Source organism: Chlorocebus sabaeus, chromosome 4, assembly GCF_047675955.1.
Source record: "Chlorocebus sabaeus isolate Y175 chromosome 4, mChlSab1.0.hap1, whole genome shotgun sequence".
NCBI classification, from domain to species: Eukaryota; Metazoa; Chordata; class Mammalia; order Primates; family Cercopithecidae; genus Chlorocebus; species Chlorocebus sabaeus.
This window is the reverse complement of record NC_132907.1, coordinates 93,750,764-93,766,456: the sequence shown is the minus strand read 5'-3', so window position 1 is coordinate 93,766,456 and position 15,693 is coordinate 93,750,764. Positions and strand designations below refer to the sequence as shown.

At 50.7% G+C, this 15,693-nt stretch overlaps 1 protein-coding gene across 2 annotated transcripts in view; it reads left to right on the top strand.

The window, feature by feature from the left end:
• Nucleotides 1-15,218, top strand: part of EXOC3 (exocyst complex component 3) — a 39,206-nt gene extending 23,988 nt beyond the window's left edge. For both annotated transcript variants that reach the window (XM_073014876.1, XM_007961061.3), the window contains exons 4-13: nt 1,154-1,835; nt 5,094-5,211; nt 6,116-6,241; nt 7,586-7,686; nt 10,123-10,233; nt 10,320-10,470; nt 12,310-12,432; nt 13,088-13,249; nt 13,659-13,786; nt 14,653-15,218. In XM_073014876.1, coding sequence (XP_072870977.1) covers nt 1,154-1,835; nt 5,094-5,211; nt 6,116-6,241; nt 7,586-7,686; nt 10,123-10,233; nt 10,320-10,470; nt 12,310-12,432; nt 13,088-13,249; nt 13,659-13,786; nt 14,653-14,824 — 1,874 coding nt within the window. In that variant the 3' untranslated portion in view covers nt 14,825-15,218. The remainder of the gene's footprint in view (nt 1-1,153; nt 1,836-5,093; nt 5,212-6,115; nt 6,242-7,585; nt 7,687-10,122; nt 10,234-10,319; nt 10,471-12,309; nt 12,433-13,087; nt 13,250-13,658; nt 13,787-14,652) is intronic.
• The last annotated feature ends 475 nt before the right edge of the window (nt 15,219-15,693 follow it).

Here is a 15,693-nt window from a genome sequence, read left to right as displayed (position 1 = left end):
TTTCTGTCCCTGATACTTGATATTTCCCATTGTCCTGTCTTCACTTTCACTGATTCTTTCTTGCACCTGCACAGATCTGCCTTTGAATCCCTTCAGTGAATTTTTCATTTATTGTACTTTTCAGCTTCATATTTTCTTTTTTGTTTCCTTTTGGATTTTGTCTCATTATTGGTATTTACATTTTGCTCATACATGTTTCTTTCTTCACATCTTTTAGTTCCGTACACATCTTTAAATAGTTGTTTTAGAGTCTTTGTCTAGTAGATCTGCCATCAGATCTTTTACAGGGACAGTTTCTTATGTTTTCCTTTGAATGGGCCATACTTTCTTCTTTCTTTGTGTGCCTTGTGATGTTTTTGTTGTTGAAAAATGGACACTTGAATCGAATAATGTGATAAATCTGGAAATCAGATTCTTTCCCCTTCCCAGGTTGATGATTCTTGTCTTTGGTTGTTGTAGGCTGTCTGTGCCAAGGCGCAGCCTGAAGTGTGCACTTCAAGGTCGTCTCAAGTCTTTTCTGAGCCTGTGCCTTTGCCTGGGCATGCATTGGCCACTTCTGAATTTTTCCTGTAAATGCAGTTACTTTTGAATGTCTTTATTTATATATAAATATCTGGCTTTCAAAAAGGGGGACAGATGAAAGAGGTGGTGAAGACATTGGCCCTTTAAAATTTCCTGGAGGTGTGCGGGGGCGAGGAGGGGCCTGTGAACAGGGGAAGATGCAACAGTGGCTGCTCACCTCTTCACACCTCTGTGGTCAGAAGCAGCAGTCAGTGATCAGAGTACAGATCTCTGGTGTGGAGGACAGGGTTCTTTTTGCCCAGCTAGGCTGCAGACTGTGTTCAGGCAGCTCCAGGAACACATCAGCAGATGCACAGCTGCCTGCAGGGCAGGACGTGGGACCTGGGTAGCCACTGCCCAGCTGAGAGCTGCGAATGCCCAGTTAACCACAGTTCACAATTTATGCCTTCAGTATACTCCAGAGTTCCAAAGATAGTTACCTCAGACACATCCTGCCATTGCAGTTGTTGTTAGCTAGGGAGATGGCTTCCTGCTCTGCCGTGTTCCCAGAATGCTGCATGCAGGCAGCCTTTTATGTGGTGGTGGTGGTGGTGGTGGTGGTTTATGTTGCTGTCTTGTGCCTTTTTCCTAGTGCCTGAGATTGTGAGGGAGACCCAGGACCTAATTGAACAAGGGGCGCTCCTGCAAGCCCACCGGAAGCTGATGGACCTGGAGTGCTCCCGGGACGGGCTGATGTACGAGCAGTACCGCATGGACAGTGGGAACACACGTGACATGACCCTCATCCATGGCTACTTTGGCAGCACGCAGGGGCTCTCTGATGAGCTGGCTAAGCAGCTGTGGATGGTGCTGCAGAGGTCACTAGTCACTGTCCGCCGTGACCCCACCTTGCTGGTCTCAGTTGTCAGGATCATTGAAAGGGAAGAGAAAATCGACAGGCGTATACTTGACCGGAAAAAGCAAACTGGCTTTGTTCCTCCTGGGAGGCCCAAGAATTGGAAAGAGAAAATGTTCACCATCTTGGAGAGGACTGTGACCACCAGAATTGAGGGCACACAGGCAGACACCAGGGAGTCTGACAAGATGTGGCTTGTCCGCCACCTGGAAATTATAAGGAAGTACGTCCTGGATGACCTCATTGTTGCCAAAAACCTGATGGTTCAGTGCTTTCCTCCCCACTATGAGATCTTTAAGAACCTCCTGAATATGTACCACCAAGCCCTGAGCACGCGGATGCAAGAGCTCGCATCGGAAGACTTGGAAGCCAATGAGATCGTGAGCCTCTTGACGTGGGTCTTAAACACATACACAAGGTAAAGCTAACCTGGTGCCTGTGTTGTCTCTTAGGTAGAAGCCGTGTGTGAGAGGGGTTGGCAGCTACTTGCCGGAGAGCCGACCACAGGGCATCACTCTGGGCAGGTGCTCCGGGCCCACAGCCTTGGTTTCTGGCCAAGGGGCGTCTTCTTTCTGGTCCACCTGCTGGTGCCCAGCCTCTGGTGTTTGAACACTGTTGTGCTTGGGAGGGATCTCTGCTCTTGGCCTCCAGCCCCGTTGAGCTTGACAGGGTGCAGCTCCGGGCTGGGCCATTATCCTGTCTCACCATGTGCTGACTTGTTTCCTTGCGGTGACACCCCGAGGCAGGTGTGTTTTTGCCCATTTTACAGGTGAGGACACATGGTCCCAGGTGGGGCTGGGACTAGCACATGGCCACCCAGCTGGGGAGGAGACCACCACATCACCTCCCTGGCTTCCAGCAATCCTGAGTTTGGTTTCTCTTCACCAATATCCTATAGCAGTGAGTCTTTCAAAAATAAACAGTTACAAGATAGTTCGAGAAAACTCTATCATCCTTTTTGTATCCTAGCAAGAGGCTTTGTCACTTCACATAAGGGAACATGAACCACTCTGTGCATGGATTAATTGGAAGTAGTGTTGAAAAATGGTGCAGTGGTGGGGGTATTCTGAAATTCTTTTTTTTTTTGAGATGGAGTCTCGCTCTGTCGCCCAGGCTGGAGTGCAGTGGCCGGATCTCAGCTCACTGCAAGCTCCACCTCCCGGGTTTACGCCATTCTCCTGCCTCAGCCTCCCGAGTAGCTGGGACTACAGGCGCCCGCCACCTCACCCGGCTAGTTTTGTATTTTTAGTAGAGACGGGGTTTCACCGTGTTAGCCAGGATGGTCTTGATCTCCTGACCTCGTGATCCGCCCATCTGAGCCTCCCAAAGTGCTGGGATTACAGGCTTGAGCCACCGCGCCTGGCTCCTGAAAGTCTTTAAGATTAGATAGCTGCAATGAAAATTTATTTCAATTTTCCATGGTTTCATAGATAGAAAATAATATTAAGTCATGTATTGGAATTCTTCTTTTTTTTTTTTTTGCCTATCTTATCACTGCAGTGGAGAAATTGAATAAACCTCTTTTTTTTTTTTTTTGGCAGTAAGGCATTTTTTTTGGTGCTTTGTTTGTTTACTGGTATCTGCTTATAGAGAATTTGCATTTCAATACAGAAAGACAGAAGAGAAAGGAAGCATCCCCTGCAGAGAATGGTCACCGTGGCTCTCTGCACACCGTGGCTCTCTGTGCAACCATGGCTGTCTGCAACTGTGGCTCTCTGTGCACAACTGTGGACTCACCTTCCCTGGCTCTGCCACTCATCCTCATGGCCGCCCATTCTGTAGCCTTGACCGTGCAGGCCTCCCGCTTCGTGCCTGGTGTGTCAGCAGCCCCATGAGGCAGGAGGCAGGGGATAATGTGCCCAGGTCACACAGCCAGTGAGTGGGAAGCTGAATTCCAATCCTGTCCCTGGACCCTCCCCGGCCGTGGCCACTCGACTAGGCCGTGCATGGGAAGCTGGATTCCAATCCCGTCCCTGGGCCCTCCCTGGCTGTGGCCACTAGACTGGGCTGTGCGTGTGTGCACCTTGCACAGTTTGCGTCTTGATTTTGTCTTTCCACGTTGTGTTTTTCTGTCCTTGGGGAGTCTTGTGAGTTCCATCACCCCGGCCTTTCTCAGGGGAGGTTGAAGTGCTCCCGCTGGAAACATTCACACACGGAATTGAGGTTCTTGGGCAAAAATAATCCAGATTAAATAAAAGTCTTTTAAAATGTGCAGAATTTTAGGAAGCACTTTTTTACTCAGGAAGCTCTTGGATTTCTTATAGTGGACTGGCCCTTAATCATTTTATTCAGTGTTACTCTGAGAAAGTATTTAGGGTACATAGCATGAGGCATGTTAGTTGAATTTTCTGAGTGGTCAAACCTTAAACTTAAAAAAATGTTTTAATTTTAATTTTTGTGGGTATATAGTAAGTATATCAAACCTTAGCCTTTAAAGAGCCCAACCTCATACACAGATAATAACTTATTTATTTATTTATTTATTTGAGACGGATTCTCACTCTGTCGCCGAGGTTGGAGTGCGATGGCGTGATCTCGATTGACAGCAAGCTTCGCCTCCCGGGTTCATGCCGTTCTCCTGCCTCAGCCTCCCAAGTAGCTGGAACTACAGGCGCATGCCAACATGCCCGGCTAATTTTTTTGTATTTTTAGTAGAGACGGGATTTCACTATGTTGGCCAGGATGGTCTTGATCTCCTGACCTCGTGATCTGCTCACCTTGGCCTCCCAAAGCGCTGGGATTACAAGCGTGAGCCACCATACCTGGCTGATAATAACTTTTTAATGAAAACTTTTCCTGAAGGGTAGCACGTATTTTCTGTCTTCTGGGCAGTAGACTGGATATAGTTTAGGCTGTTCTTGCAGATACGTTTTTATCAGTAATGTCCTGTATTCTGCGTTCCAGTCATCACCCTCTGCAGAGCATAGTGATGTTGACTGCAGTGGCTTGTTTCCAAAGTACAGCACAGCTGCCCCTCCATACCCAACGGGGAGGGATTCCAGGAGCCCCCTTGGCTATCAAAATCCTCTGGAGCCCAAGTCCCCTTTATAAAAGGGTGTAGTGTTTGCATGTAACTTGTGTACATTCTCCTTCCCACTCTAAATCATCTCTAGATTACTTATAAACTTAAATACAGTGTAAATGCTATGAAAATAGTTGTTGGACTATATTTTTTGAAATTTTTATTATTTTTTATTGTTGTTTTTCCCAAATATTTTCAGTCTGTGGTTGGTTGAGTCAGTGGACATGGCGCCCACGGCTGTGGGGGGGCTGGCTGTGCTTGTTGTTGTTTTGACTGAGTGCGTTTGTTTATTCAGTGCCTCCTGTTTGCCAGGCCCTGCCTTGGCTCTGAAAGTGCAGTGAATAGAACATATGTCTTCCTCACAGGGAAGTCTCTTCCGCATTTGAGCCCTAGCACCTTATGAAGCTGGCACAGCAGGGTGAGGCTGGGGTTGGAGGGACTCACGTGGTCTCGCAGCCAGTGGGTGACGCCACGGAGACCCCAAGGCCCTCGACCCCTGCCCTGCACTTTCCCCTGAGCCGTGGGCCGGCTGTGACCAGGAAGTCTCCAGGCTGGGTGGACGTTCGTGTGTCAAGTGAAACAGCCTCGACACACTTGGATGTGCTCTTCTATGTCTGTCGTGGTTTATCACTCACATTCCTGGTTCTCCCATAGTACGGAGATGATGAGGAACGTGGAGCTGGCCCCGGAAGTGGATGTCGGCACCCTGGAGCCATTGCTTTCTGCACACGTGGTCTCTGAGCTGCTTGACACCTACATGTCCACGCTCACTGTGAGTAGGGCCAGCCTGCGTGCCACAGGCCACCGTGCTGGTTGTACAAGTAATTGGGCTTGGCAGCAGGCAGGAGGCAGGGTGGGAAATGCCTTCGCGTTGACTTCCTAGGGGACGTTGCTCAGTTGCCCAGGCTCTGCTTCCAGGCCCTGACAGGTCCGTTTGCTAGAAGAGGAGAATGGCCCCTTCTCTGGGCCTGGATCCGAAGCTTGTCCTCTGCTGGAGACGTGAGCCTGTGCCGTCCTCGGCAGGCTGGCCAGGGCCCAGGATGTCTGAACCGTGTGTGGCGGCACCTGCCAGCTCTCGGCTCTGAGTCCCAGGGTCGGGGGGGTCAGTCAAGGACCAAAGGGCAAGTCCGTTTGCAGCCTGGTGACCACCAGGTGGTCTCAGAGTAAGAGGAGGAGGTCAGCAGGGTCTGCTTCTTAGACAAGGATGTGTCCACCTAGCAAGGCAGCATTGTGACCAGAAGCAGAGGTGTCCTCAGGAGCTGGGGAAGGAGCGCTGTCTTCTCTTGGAACATGAGCTGCTGTGGTTGCTGAGTCTGGGCAGAGGAACAGGCCTGACCGGACCTGACTGGACCTGGTCGGCCTCGTTCTCTGTACACCTGGACTCAGCGGCCTTGTCCTCCAGCATGAGGTGCAGCCAAAAGGGCATCTAGTTTCTTCTCCCTCTTTATCTGTACAAAGGTTCCAGTTAAATCCCTGCAGGCTGCTGTAGGCCCTGCCTCCCATGGGGGTGGCTCCTGAATCCCTGCTCTGGAGTCCTCATTTGGGAACGAGGACTCTGGTGCCCTGTGTCTGGTTTCTGGAGCTGTGCATGCAGCTGACCAGGTGATTGGCATGACCCTCAGGCACCTGCTCTTCTCTCTTCTCTTCTCTTCTCCATCATGCTGAACTTCCCTTAGTCAAACATCATTGCCTGGCTGCGGAAAGCACTGGAGACAGACAAGAAAGACTGGGTCAAAGAGACAGAACCGGAAGCCGACCAGGATGGGTACTACCAGACCACACTCCCTGCCATCGTCTTCCAGGTATCAAATGCAGGGGATTGGCACAGTTCCGTTTCCTAGTGGATAGTAGGACCTATAGGTTTTACAGAGTGACACAGATACCCGGGATCTTCATCCACAGAGTGTGGTGAAAATATTGAGAGCCCTGCCTGGTGCATCTAAGTCCTCTCCTGTCTCTGTCTCTTTCTCTCTGAAGCTGCAGAAACCTGGGACAATACTTACCAAATAGTTTTGCCCAAGGTCACTTTACTTTTCTGACCGGGTCTTTATGGGTTTGGACTAGAGCCTAATTATATGTTATTTATGTGCGACTTTCAAATGTGAGTTTGGTTGATATCCAGGATTTGTCCTAAAAAATGGCACATGATTGAGTCTAAACAGGTAGATTTTGGGAGCGTCCATTATTTGTTTTGAGTCATAGTCTCACTCTGTCGCCCAGGCTGGAGTGCAGTAGCACAGTCTTGGCTTACTGCAACCTCCACCTGGTGGGTCACGGCGTCCGTTGGCTTTTAAAGTTGCTTTCCTGTTCGTTGGTTAAGGTTCTAAGTATTAGACCCACTTGCATTTTTACCACAGATTCACTTTCCAATGCCCGAGCCTCACTAGGTATTAGACCCAGTGTGTTCTCACCACGGATTCACTTTCCAGTGTTCGACCAACCTGTGTCCTGGTTTTCTTGCTTTTTTTTCTTTTGGCTCATGTGTTTTAATTTGAGTGGCATTGCTGAGGGACGGAGCCCAGTTGTGTTAGAATCCTCACTCAGGACTCTGGTCAGGCAGGAGTGAGGGCTGGTGGATGACATTTCTGTCTGAATGATACCATTGGTTATTGACAGGCTAGTCCAAACCCATTCCTTTGTTTGGAAACGGATGCTGTGAGAAACTCTGAGGAGAGCCCAGTGAGCTCTGTCTCCTTGTCCTTCCTCTGCCTGTGTCAGCTGCTGGCAGGGCCTGGCACACCCCAGGTCCAGATTCTTAGGAACTCTGCATCATGACGGTCACAGGGCCAGGGAAGGTGAGTCAGGCGCCTGAGGGGCGCCATCCCTGGTGAGGCTTCACTCCACACATTAGAACTCCAGTCACGTAGTGTGAGGACAGACGTGGCCCCCATGGGAGAAACCAGTTTGCCAGGAATTAAGAAATGAGTCACTTGGTACTTTCCCAGGTGAGAAAGTCGTTTTTGTTTTTTTGTTTTTTGTTTTTAAGACTAACTTTGTTATTTTTCAGGTGGTTTCATTTTTTTTTCTCTGAATTTGTACTATCCTAAATGCCAGTTAGCAAACGGGGGTTTTATATAACAGCAAACCTGCACTCTTAGTACGCTCCTGTAAGATTATACCAGAATTAATAAGTTCTCCATTTTTAGATGTTTGAACAGAATCTTCAAGTTGCTGCTCAGATAAGTGAAGATTTGAAAACAAAGGTACTAGTTTTGTGTCTTCAGCAGATGAATTCTTTCCTAAGCAGGTATGTCTTTTTGCCAGTGTGCTAATGCACAAATTGAATGTTTTTAAAAATTAGAAGCAAACATTTTTTGATCCTACTATGCCTGTTATTAAAAAAAATTAAGCCTATAGATTCCCCACGTGTCACTCCTGTGTTCTTCAAAAGCAAAGGGAGGGAGCGGAGCTTCTGGATCATCTTCCCCTTGAGTGGACCACATGCCTCCTTGGGCTCCCAGAGCCTATGGGTTGTGACGTCCTTAGCGATGCACCGGATGACACCAACTCTGTTGGAGTCAGGCTCCTCCCGTCGCCTGTTCTGAACTTCCTCGGGGTAGGGGTGGCGACTCCTGCTGCAGTGCCCACTTCGCAGTGGGGAGGGCGTCCTCGGCCGAGCTGGCCTTCCTCAGAAGGGTTCCAGGCAGCCATGACCTGGCATGCCACCCTCCCCATGAGTTGTTGATGATAATTTTCAAACCTATACATATGTGGAAAGAATGGTGTAAAAAACTGCTGTGTTCACCATCGTGCAGTCCAGAAGCCATCCCCTCCAAAGCCCCCTTGCCTAATCTGTTCTCCCCTGCCCATTCTGCTCTCTCTGCTGAAATACCTTGAGGCAAACCCCAGGCACTGTGGCATGGTATTTACGACCCTCTCTCAAGCCACTGCAGTGCCATCAAGTCAGAGACACATGCACAGTGACTCCACGGAGTCATCCAATGCCAAGTCTGTGTTTGGGTTTTATCTCAAATGTGTCTTTCGATAGTTGTGAATCAGATCAGACTGCATCGCATGAGGGCTTAGGGTTCCTAGGCCTCTGGTACGCAGAACAGCCCCTTCCCTCCTTAAGCTGCTGCTTGTAGATCTCTGTAGAGAGATGTCCCTCAGCCTCATCCTCAGTCTGCCATCAGCTCCCGAGCCAGACACTGGCTCCACAGGCTTGGATCCCACTTATTGGCAAGTGTGTCTTCCACGATGTGGCACATCAGGAGACATGGCATCTGTAGGTCCTGTCCTGGTGGCTTAGGTACTGCAGCCACACTGCTCACTCAGAGTTCCCATCTGCCATCCATCGATGGGGGTCATGCCCAAGTCCCCACTGGCAACCCATCAACGGGTCACAGCTGAGTCCCCACTGGCCCTCCATCCATAGAGGTCTTAGCCAAGTCCCCACTGGCCAAGTCTTAGCCAAGTTCCCATTGGCCGTCTATCCACAGAGGTCATGGCCAAGTCCCTATTGGCCATCTGTCCATGGGGATCTTGGCCTGAGTTTGTTTTTTTTGGAGGTCATTGTCATTTATGAGGTTAGATTCTTCTATAAAGAGACTGTCCCTGATCACCCTCAGCTTTTTCATGACCTGAACCCCACTTTGGACAGAAATGCTAACTTCTTTCCCTTTAATTGCCAGCTTTCAGTTTGCTCGTTTCTTAATATCTCTTAGAAATAGAAACGGTATTTGTTGTACGATTCTTCCACTCCCATATGTGCTTGAGAATGCCCACAGTAAGTTTAAAAATAGAGCGGGTCACTATCTCTGGGTGTTTTCTTGACGTTTCAAGTGTTTTTAATTGGATGACTTCAGGGACAGTTTCTGAAAGGGACATTTTACCTGACATTTGATGATATTCCTAACACCGTGAGTTTCTAGGTGTACAGTAAATAAGATAAAGCTTTCCCAGTTCCTCACAATCAAATATGTAGTATATTTTTATAATCAGAATGCTGAACCATGTTTTTTCTTCCTCCTTTTTTCAGTTATTTTTTACCAACTCCTCAAAATTTTTATATTTTTAAATTGTTTTTTAAGAGACAAGGTCGGCCGGGCGCGGCGGCTCATGCCTGTAATCCCAGCACTTTGGGAGGCCGAGGCGGGTGGATCACGAGGTCAGGAGTTCAAGATCAGCCTGGCCAATATGGTAAAACCCCGTCTCTACTAAAAATACAAAAATTAGCTGGGTGTGGTGTCCACACCTGTAGTCCCACCTGCTTGGGCGGCTGAGGCAGGAGAATCACTTGAACCCGGGAGGTGGAGGTTGCAGTGAGCCGAGGTCGCACCACTGCACTCCAGCCTGGGTTACAGAACAAGACTCCGTCTCAAAAAAAAAAAAAAAAAAAAAGAGATAAGGTCTCATTAGGTTGCCCATGCTGGAGTGCAGTGGTAGCTCACTGCAGCGCATCCAGCAGCCTTTGACTCCTGGGCCCAAGTGGTCTTCCTGCCTCAGCCTCCTAATGAGCCATATTTTAAAGCCTGAGGTGAAGTTATTTTTTGATCCATTTAAGTGATCAGCCTCTCTGTCCTTCCATTAGTCTGGATCGTCTAAAGATTGTTTTATTTTTAGAGGATCATCCGGTCAGATGTTAGTGATGTGAAATATCAGGCCAGGCATGACGTCAGCGTGGCGTTTGAAACAGCTCCATGTTGCCCTTAGTGCTGTTTGACCGAAGCCTGTCTGTCCTCAGATATAAGGATGAAGCGCAGCTGTATAAAGAAGAGCACCTGAGGAATCGGCAGCACCCACACTGCTACGTTCAGTACATGATAGCCATCATCAACAACTGCCAGACTTTCAAGTGAGTGTGGCTGGGTGCTGTGGTGGGGGACCAGTGGAGGCTGGCCTGCCCAGCCACTGTGTTGAACCTGAACCATTTCCTTGCAGAGAATCCATAGTCAGTTTAAAAAGAAAGTATTTAAAGAATGAAGTGGAAGAGGGCATGTCTCTGAGCCAGCCCAGCATGGACGGGATTTTAGACGCCATCGCGAAGGAGGGCTGCAGCGGTTTGCTGGAGGAGGTCTTCCTGGACCTGGAGGTGGGCCTGGCTCTTTCCTCCTACCGTTTTCGGGGCCAAAGCATGGTGCTTCCTGACTGCCCTCTGGGACACAGGCTGTGAACTGTACCGTGCGGACGCCATCCAGGGAGCCGGGCTGTGCACTTGCATTCAGGTCAAATCGCTCAGAGCGCCTCCATTTTCTGTGATGCTGTGTGCTTCGTATGATGCAGGGTCCTTGTGCACAATTCAGTAGGTTCACCCAGTAAGTATGAGAGACATCAGACGATTTAGTGGATTACAAAATAGAAACAGATATGTAGGGACCTGTCAAAAAGTCAAATTGAGAGTGCATACACACACACACACACACACATCATCATCTCCCATAGATCAGTTTCACTTTTGAATATAGATACACAAAAATCATTAATAAAATGAATTTAATATTGTATCAAAGGCATAACCTACCATGAAATGTGGAGGTTATTTCAGAAACATAAAGATGGTTTAACATTATTTAGATGTATTGGCAGAAGTCAGAATATATTTTAAAAATAAGACCATGTAGGCCAGGTGCGGTGGCTCACGCCTGTAATCCCAGCACTTTGGGAGGCCGACATGGGCAGATCACTTGAGGTTGGGAGTTTGAGACCAGCCTTACCACCATGGAGAAACCCCGTCTCTACTAAAAGTACAAAATTAGCCGGGTGTGGTGGCGCATGCCTGTAATCCCAGCTACTTGGGAGGCTGAGGCAGGAGAATTGCTTGAACCCGGGAGGCGGAGGTTGTAGTGAGCCAAGATCGCGCCATTGCACTCCAGCCTGGGCAACGAGTTAAACTCCATCTCAAAACAAAACAAAAATAAGACCATGGCCATCTGGTGGTCCTGCTGGAAAGGGGTTCCTGGGATGAGGGGTGGGATTGGTTGCTGATTTCATCAGTGTCTGGTTGTGCAAGAGAACGGAAATGTGTGTGGAAGTGTCCCCAAAGAGGCAGACACTTGTAACTTTCGCAAAAATGACTTAGAAAGCAAGAAGGAAATATTTACATTTGAAATTATTTCAAAATTTAAAAAGAATATATAGAAAAATGGACGAAGGACATGAACGGCCACCTCACATTAAAAGCAACACCAGTGTCCTCACCATGAAAGTAGACACCCAGTCTTATCCTAGAAGCAATGAATGCTCAACAGGACCTCCTGCTCAGTAGGATGGCAGGAGCCCGAGATGCAGATGCCTCTCAGGCTTGTTGAGGGCGCGGGAGAAAGGGGCTGTTTGGATTCTGTGTGGGCCTGAACTGGGTTGGGTTTTGGAGGGCAGCCTGGAAATACAGCCATGGTAGTTTTAATTTGTAACTTTTACTAGAGTTTTAATTTGTATACTTCTATTGGAGTTTTAATTTGTATACTTTCATTGGAGTTTTAATTTGTATACTTTTATTGGAGTTTTAATGTATATACTTTTTGACTGAAAAATTCAGCTTTAAGGAATTTCATCAGTAGAATTATACAGATTCACTGTTGCATTATTGCAAAATGTGAAAAAAATTTAAATGCCCATCAATAGAGAATTGGGCAAATAAATACAATAAATATATGTAGCCGTTAAAGGTAAAATGTATACATGCACAGATATTTCCATCTTTAACATGTCATTTTGTGAAGCTCATCACAGAAATTGTAGTATAAATCTCCTATACTTAAAGTACACATTTGCAGATGATATAATCGAATTTTTACCTGAGTGCGCATTGCTGTTGTAATTAGAAAGGCAGTGCCATGTAGCAAAGGCGCACCGCAGTGCGTCCCTCCCACACGCACTCAGCCCTTGTGGGACGCTGAGGTGATGATTTCTATGATCTGTTTCTGCTTTTCAGCAACATCTGAATGAACTGATGACGAAGAAGTGGCTATTAGGATCAAACGCTGTAGACATTATCTGTGTCACTGTGGAAGACTATTTCAACGATTTTGCCAAAATTAAAAAGCCATATAAGAAGGTAAGAAGGTGGGACCTAGTCCCCTAGACACCTTCACGGAGGGCTCACCTCTCACCCTGCTCAGAATTCAGCATCCAGTGAGCCCCTCCGTGAGTGAACGTTCACTCGTTGTCCTGTCAGCTCAAGGGAGGCAAGAGGCTCTGCGGACGCCGCCTCCCTGGGACGCGGCTCTGGTAAAAGTGGCGGGGGCCCTGTGGCGCCCACTCGAGGTGGAAGGAGCTGTGGTTCCCGGACAGGCCCGTGTGCCCCATCTTCTTGCCCTTCCACGCACCCCAGGGGTTCTTTCCACTTCAGACCCTCCTTCCTGCAGGACCTAGGTTCCTCTTTCCTCCAAAATGTCTGCCACGTTTGCCAGATGCTGCCGTCGTTATCAAAGGCAGCAGCAGCCACTGACACCGGCCCGTCTGTGGACCGAGTGCTGCTGCGCAGCACGTGCCTCAGCCACGTCTGTCCTGCTGGTGCAGGGCTCCAGGTCACGGTCACTGTTCCCCCCGAGCCCCCGCTCCTCCTCTGCGGCGAGTTCCCAGAGCCGTGGCGAGCGAGGAGTGGGCCCAGCCTCCGGGGAGCCGCTGGCAGCCCCGACCTGGGTTTAAATGGAAGCGCTCGTGGCCGCCAGAGCCGTGGAGCCTGCCGCTGACCGCGTGTTTCTCCCCAGAGGATGACGGCCGAGGCGCACCGGCGCGTGGTGGTGGAGTACCTGCGGGCCGTCATGCAGAAGCGCATCTCCTTCCGGGGCCCGGAGGAGCGCAAGGAGGGCGCTGAGAAGATGGTGAGGGAGGCGGAGCAGCTGCGCTTCCTGTTCCGGAAGCTGGCGTCCGTGAGTGTCGCGCCGTGCGGGGTGGGGAAAGCCCGCCGCCCCGCCCCGCAGCCCCGTTCGGCCTCCGCCCCGGACTTGGAGCCCGTAGTTGAGAGTGTGTGTTTCTCAGGCGGGGGCCTGGCTCCAGGTCCTGCCTGAGCTTGTGGTTGGACACCAATGACCGCGGAGGCAGGCGCGGCGCCGGCTCCCTGAGGGACGCTTCCGTCTGTCCCGTGCTGCGAGGCGCTGGCCGCCTCCCACTGACGCGCCCTCACCCCAGACCCCGGCCCGTTCCTGAGCTTTCAGAGTAGATCTGAGGAGTCAGGGGAAGAGGGAGGTTCCCGGTCAGGAAGGGGCTCAGCCAGAATCCGGCCGCTCCCGGGGCGGGGGACAGCCCAGGGCGGCTCCTCACATTCCTGCTGCCTTCCAGGGTTTCGGGGAAGACGTGGACGGATACTGCGACACCATCGTGGCTGTGGCCGAAGTGATCAAGCTGACAGACCCTTCTCTGCTCTACCTGGAAGTCTCCACTCTGGTCAGCAAGTATCCAGACATCAGGTAAGGGATGCACGTGTGCCTTAGAGTCCTGGCGTGGAGCGGCAGGTCCTTCCTTCCGTCACAGGGCGGGTGAGGCTCCCGGTTGGCGAGGTCAGCCCTGCAGCACGGCAGGGGTTCAGGTGCGGGGACCAGAGCGGCTCCTGTGCTGCCTTCCGGGCCTGGGCTGCGGTATGGGTGGGTGGAGCTCGCGGGGCACACCCCGGGTGGGGACAGTGGGGGCAGAGGTAGGGTGGGGGCAGGGCTGTGACAGCTCTGCTGTGTCTGGTGGGGAAGATTTGGCCTGTGGAGTGGCCTGAGCGGGGCGAGTTTAGGAAGTTTCCTCTGTGCTCATGGTGGACTCAGTAGGGCCCAAGTGCCGCTCAGACCGGACACCCTCCGAGGACGTGATTACAGGGTGGTCCCAGTGCCAGGCTCAGGGAAGGGGACCCACGCACGTCCCCCCTCTGCCATGCTGGCTCCAGGCTCCAGGCCAGCTTTCGCAGCCCCTGTCTCAGGGCACCTGCCACTTCCCCAAGGGGCCACTTCCGTGGCTGCAGCTGTGCCACCTCTGTCCCATCATCTTGCCATTTCTGGTTAAACGTGGAAAATGGGGTCTTGAGCTCTCCACAGTCTCTGCTCTGGTTGGGCGGGAACAAAGATGTATAAAAGCAGTGTTGAAAAATCTTTCTGCAATTGGATTGAGAAAAGGCAGAGTAAGATGAAAACGCAGGCTTGTCTCCCACTGAAAAGGGAGAGGCGCCGTTTGTCTGCAGCTGTCCTCACCCCCTGCGTTCTGTGGGCTGGGGTGGTGAGGCCGTGAGCCCCTGGCAGCGTGGCGCATCATGGGGGTGCTAAGCGGGCATGGGCTGATGTCTCCCCATCCCCAGGGACGACCACATCGGTGCGCTGCTGGCTGTGCGTGGGGATGCCAGCCGTGACATGAAGCAGACCATCATGGAGACCCTGGAGCAGGGCCCGGCGCAGGCCAGCCCCAGCTACGTGCCCCTCTTCAAGGACATTGTGGTGCCCAGCCTGAACGTGGCCAAGCTGCTCAAGTAGCCTCCGCCGGCCTGCCCTGCACGCCTGTGCACAGCCCCAGTCCCTGCCCTCAGAAGCGCGGGAAAGCCCATTGCTCTCCTTGGCCACATGTGCTGCTTTCAGCTGCACGGCCTGTGCTTAGGCGCCAGCTTGATACACCGGGTGTGCGTGGAGTGAGCGTCCCGAGGCCACGTGCAGAGGCCCCTCATTGTGCTCTCAAAGCCCTGTGTGTGCAGGGCTCTGCCACATAGCCTCTCTGGGGTGCTTGTTTGTTGTAGTGGTTGAAGGCGTGTGGGGTGCAGGGGACGTGCACCTCTGTGCCCCTCTCCTCCCTGGGCCTTCACCGCATCTGCTGTAAGTGCTCGGAACCCTGTCACCTAATTAAAGTTTCTCGGCTTCCTCGGAGAAATGAAAAGGCCACGCATTCTCTTTTCTGGTGAAGGTTTTCTGACTAGTGATCTAGCAGTGCCCAGGAACTGTGGTCAAACACAGTAAAAGTCTTCCCTCAGCTTGGAGGGCACCCTCCTGGTCTCCTCCTGTCTGACATCCCCAGACTTACTCCTTGGGTCCTTTGAGAGATGAGACACTCACCAGCTGCACCCAGGAAGCCCTGTCCCCACCCTTAGGTGAGCAGACCTCTGGCACCAGTTGGTGCCAGCCAAGTCAGCCGTACCTGGTAGACGAGCAATGGCAGGAGTGTAAATTTTAGTAAAAGTAAATATGAAAGTGAATATTTACTTGGAGTACATTTCAAGACCTGTGAATCATGCTTTTCCTGATACAGAATCCTTTAAATTCTCTTTTCCAAAATGTACCCATCTCTCTACAGCATCTGCCTTCAATGGTAGCATCATTTTGCATGTTAATCTTTTTTTCCAAAGCTAATCAAG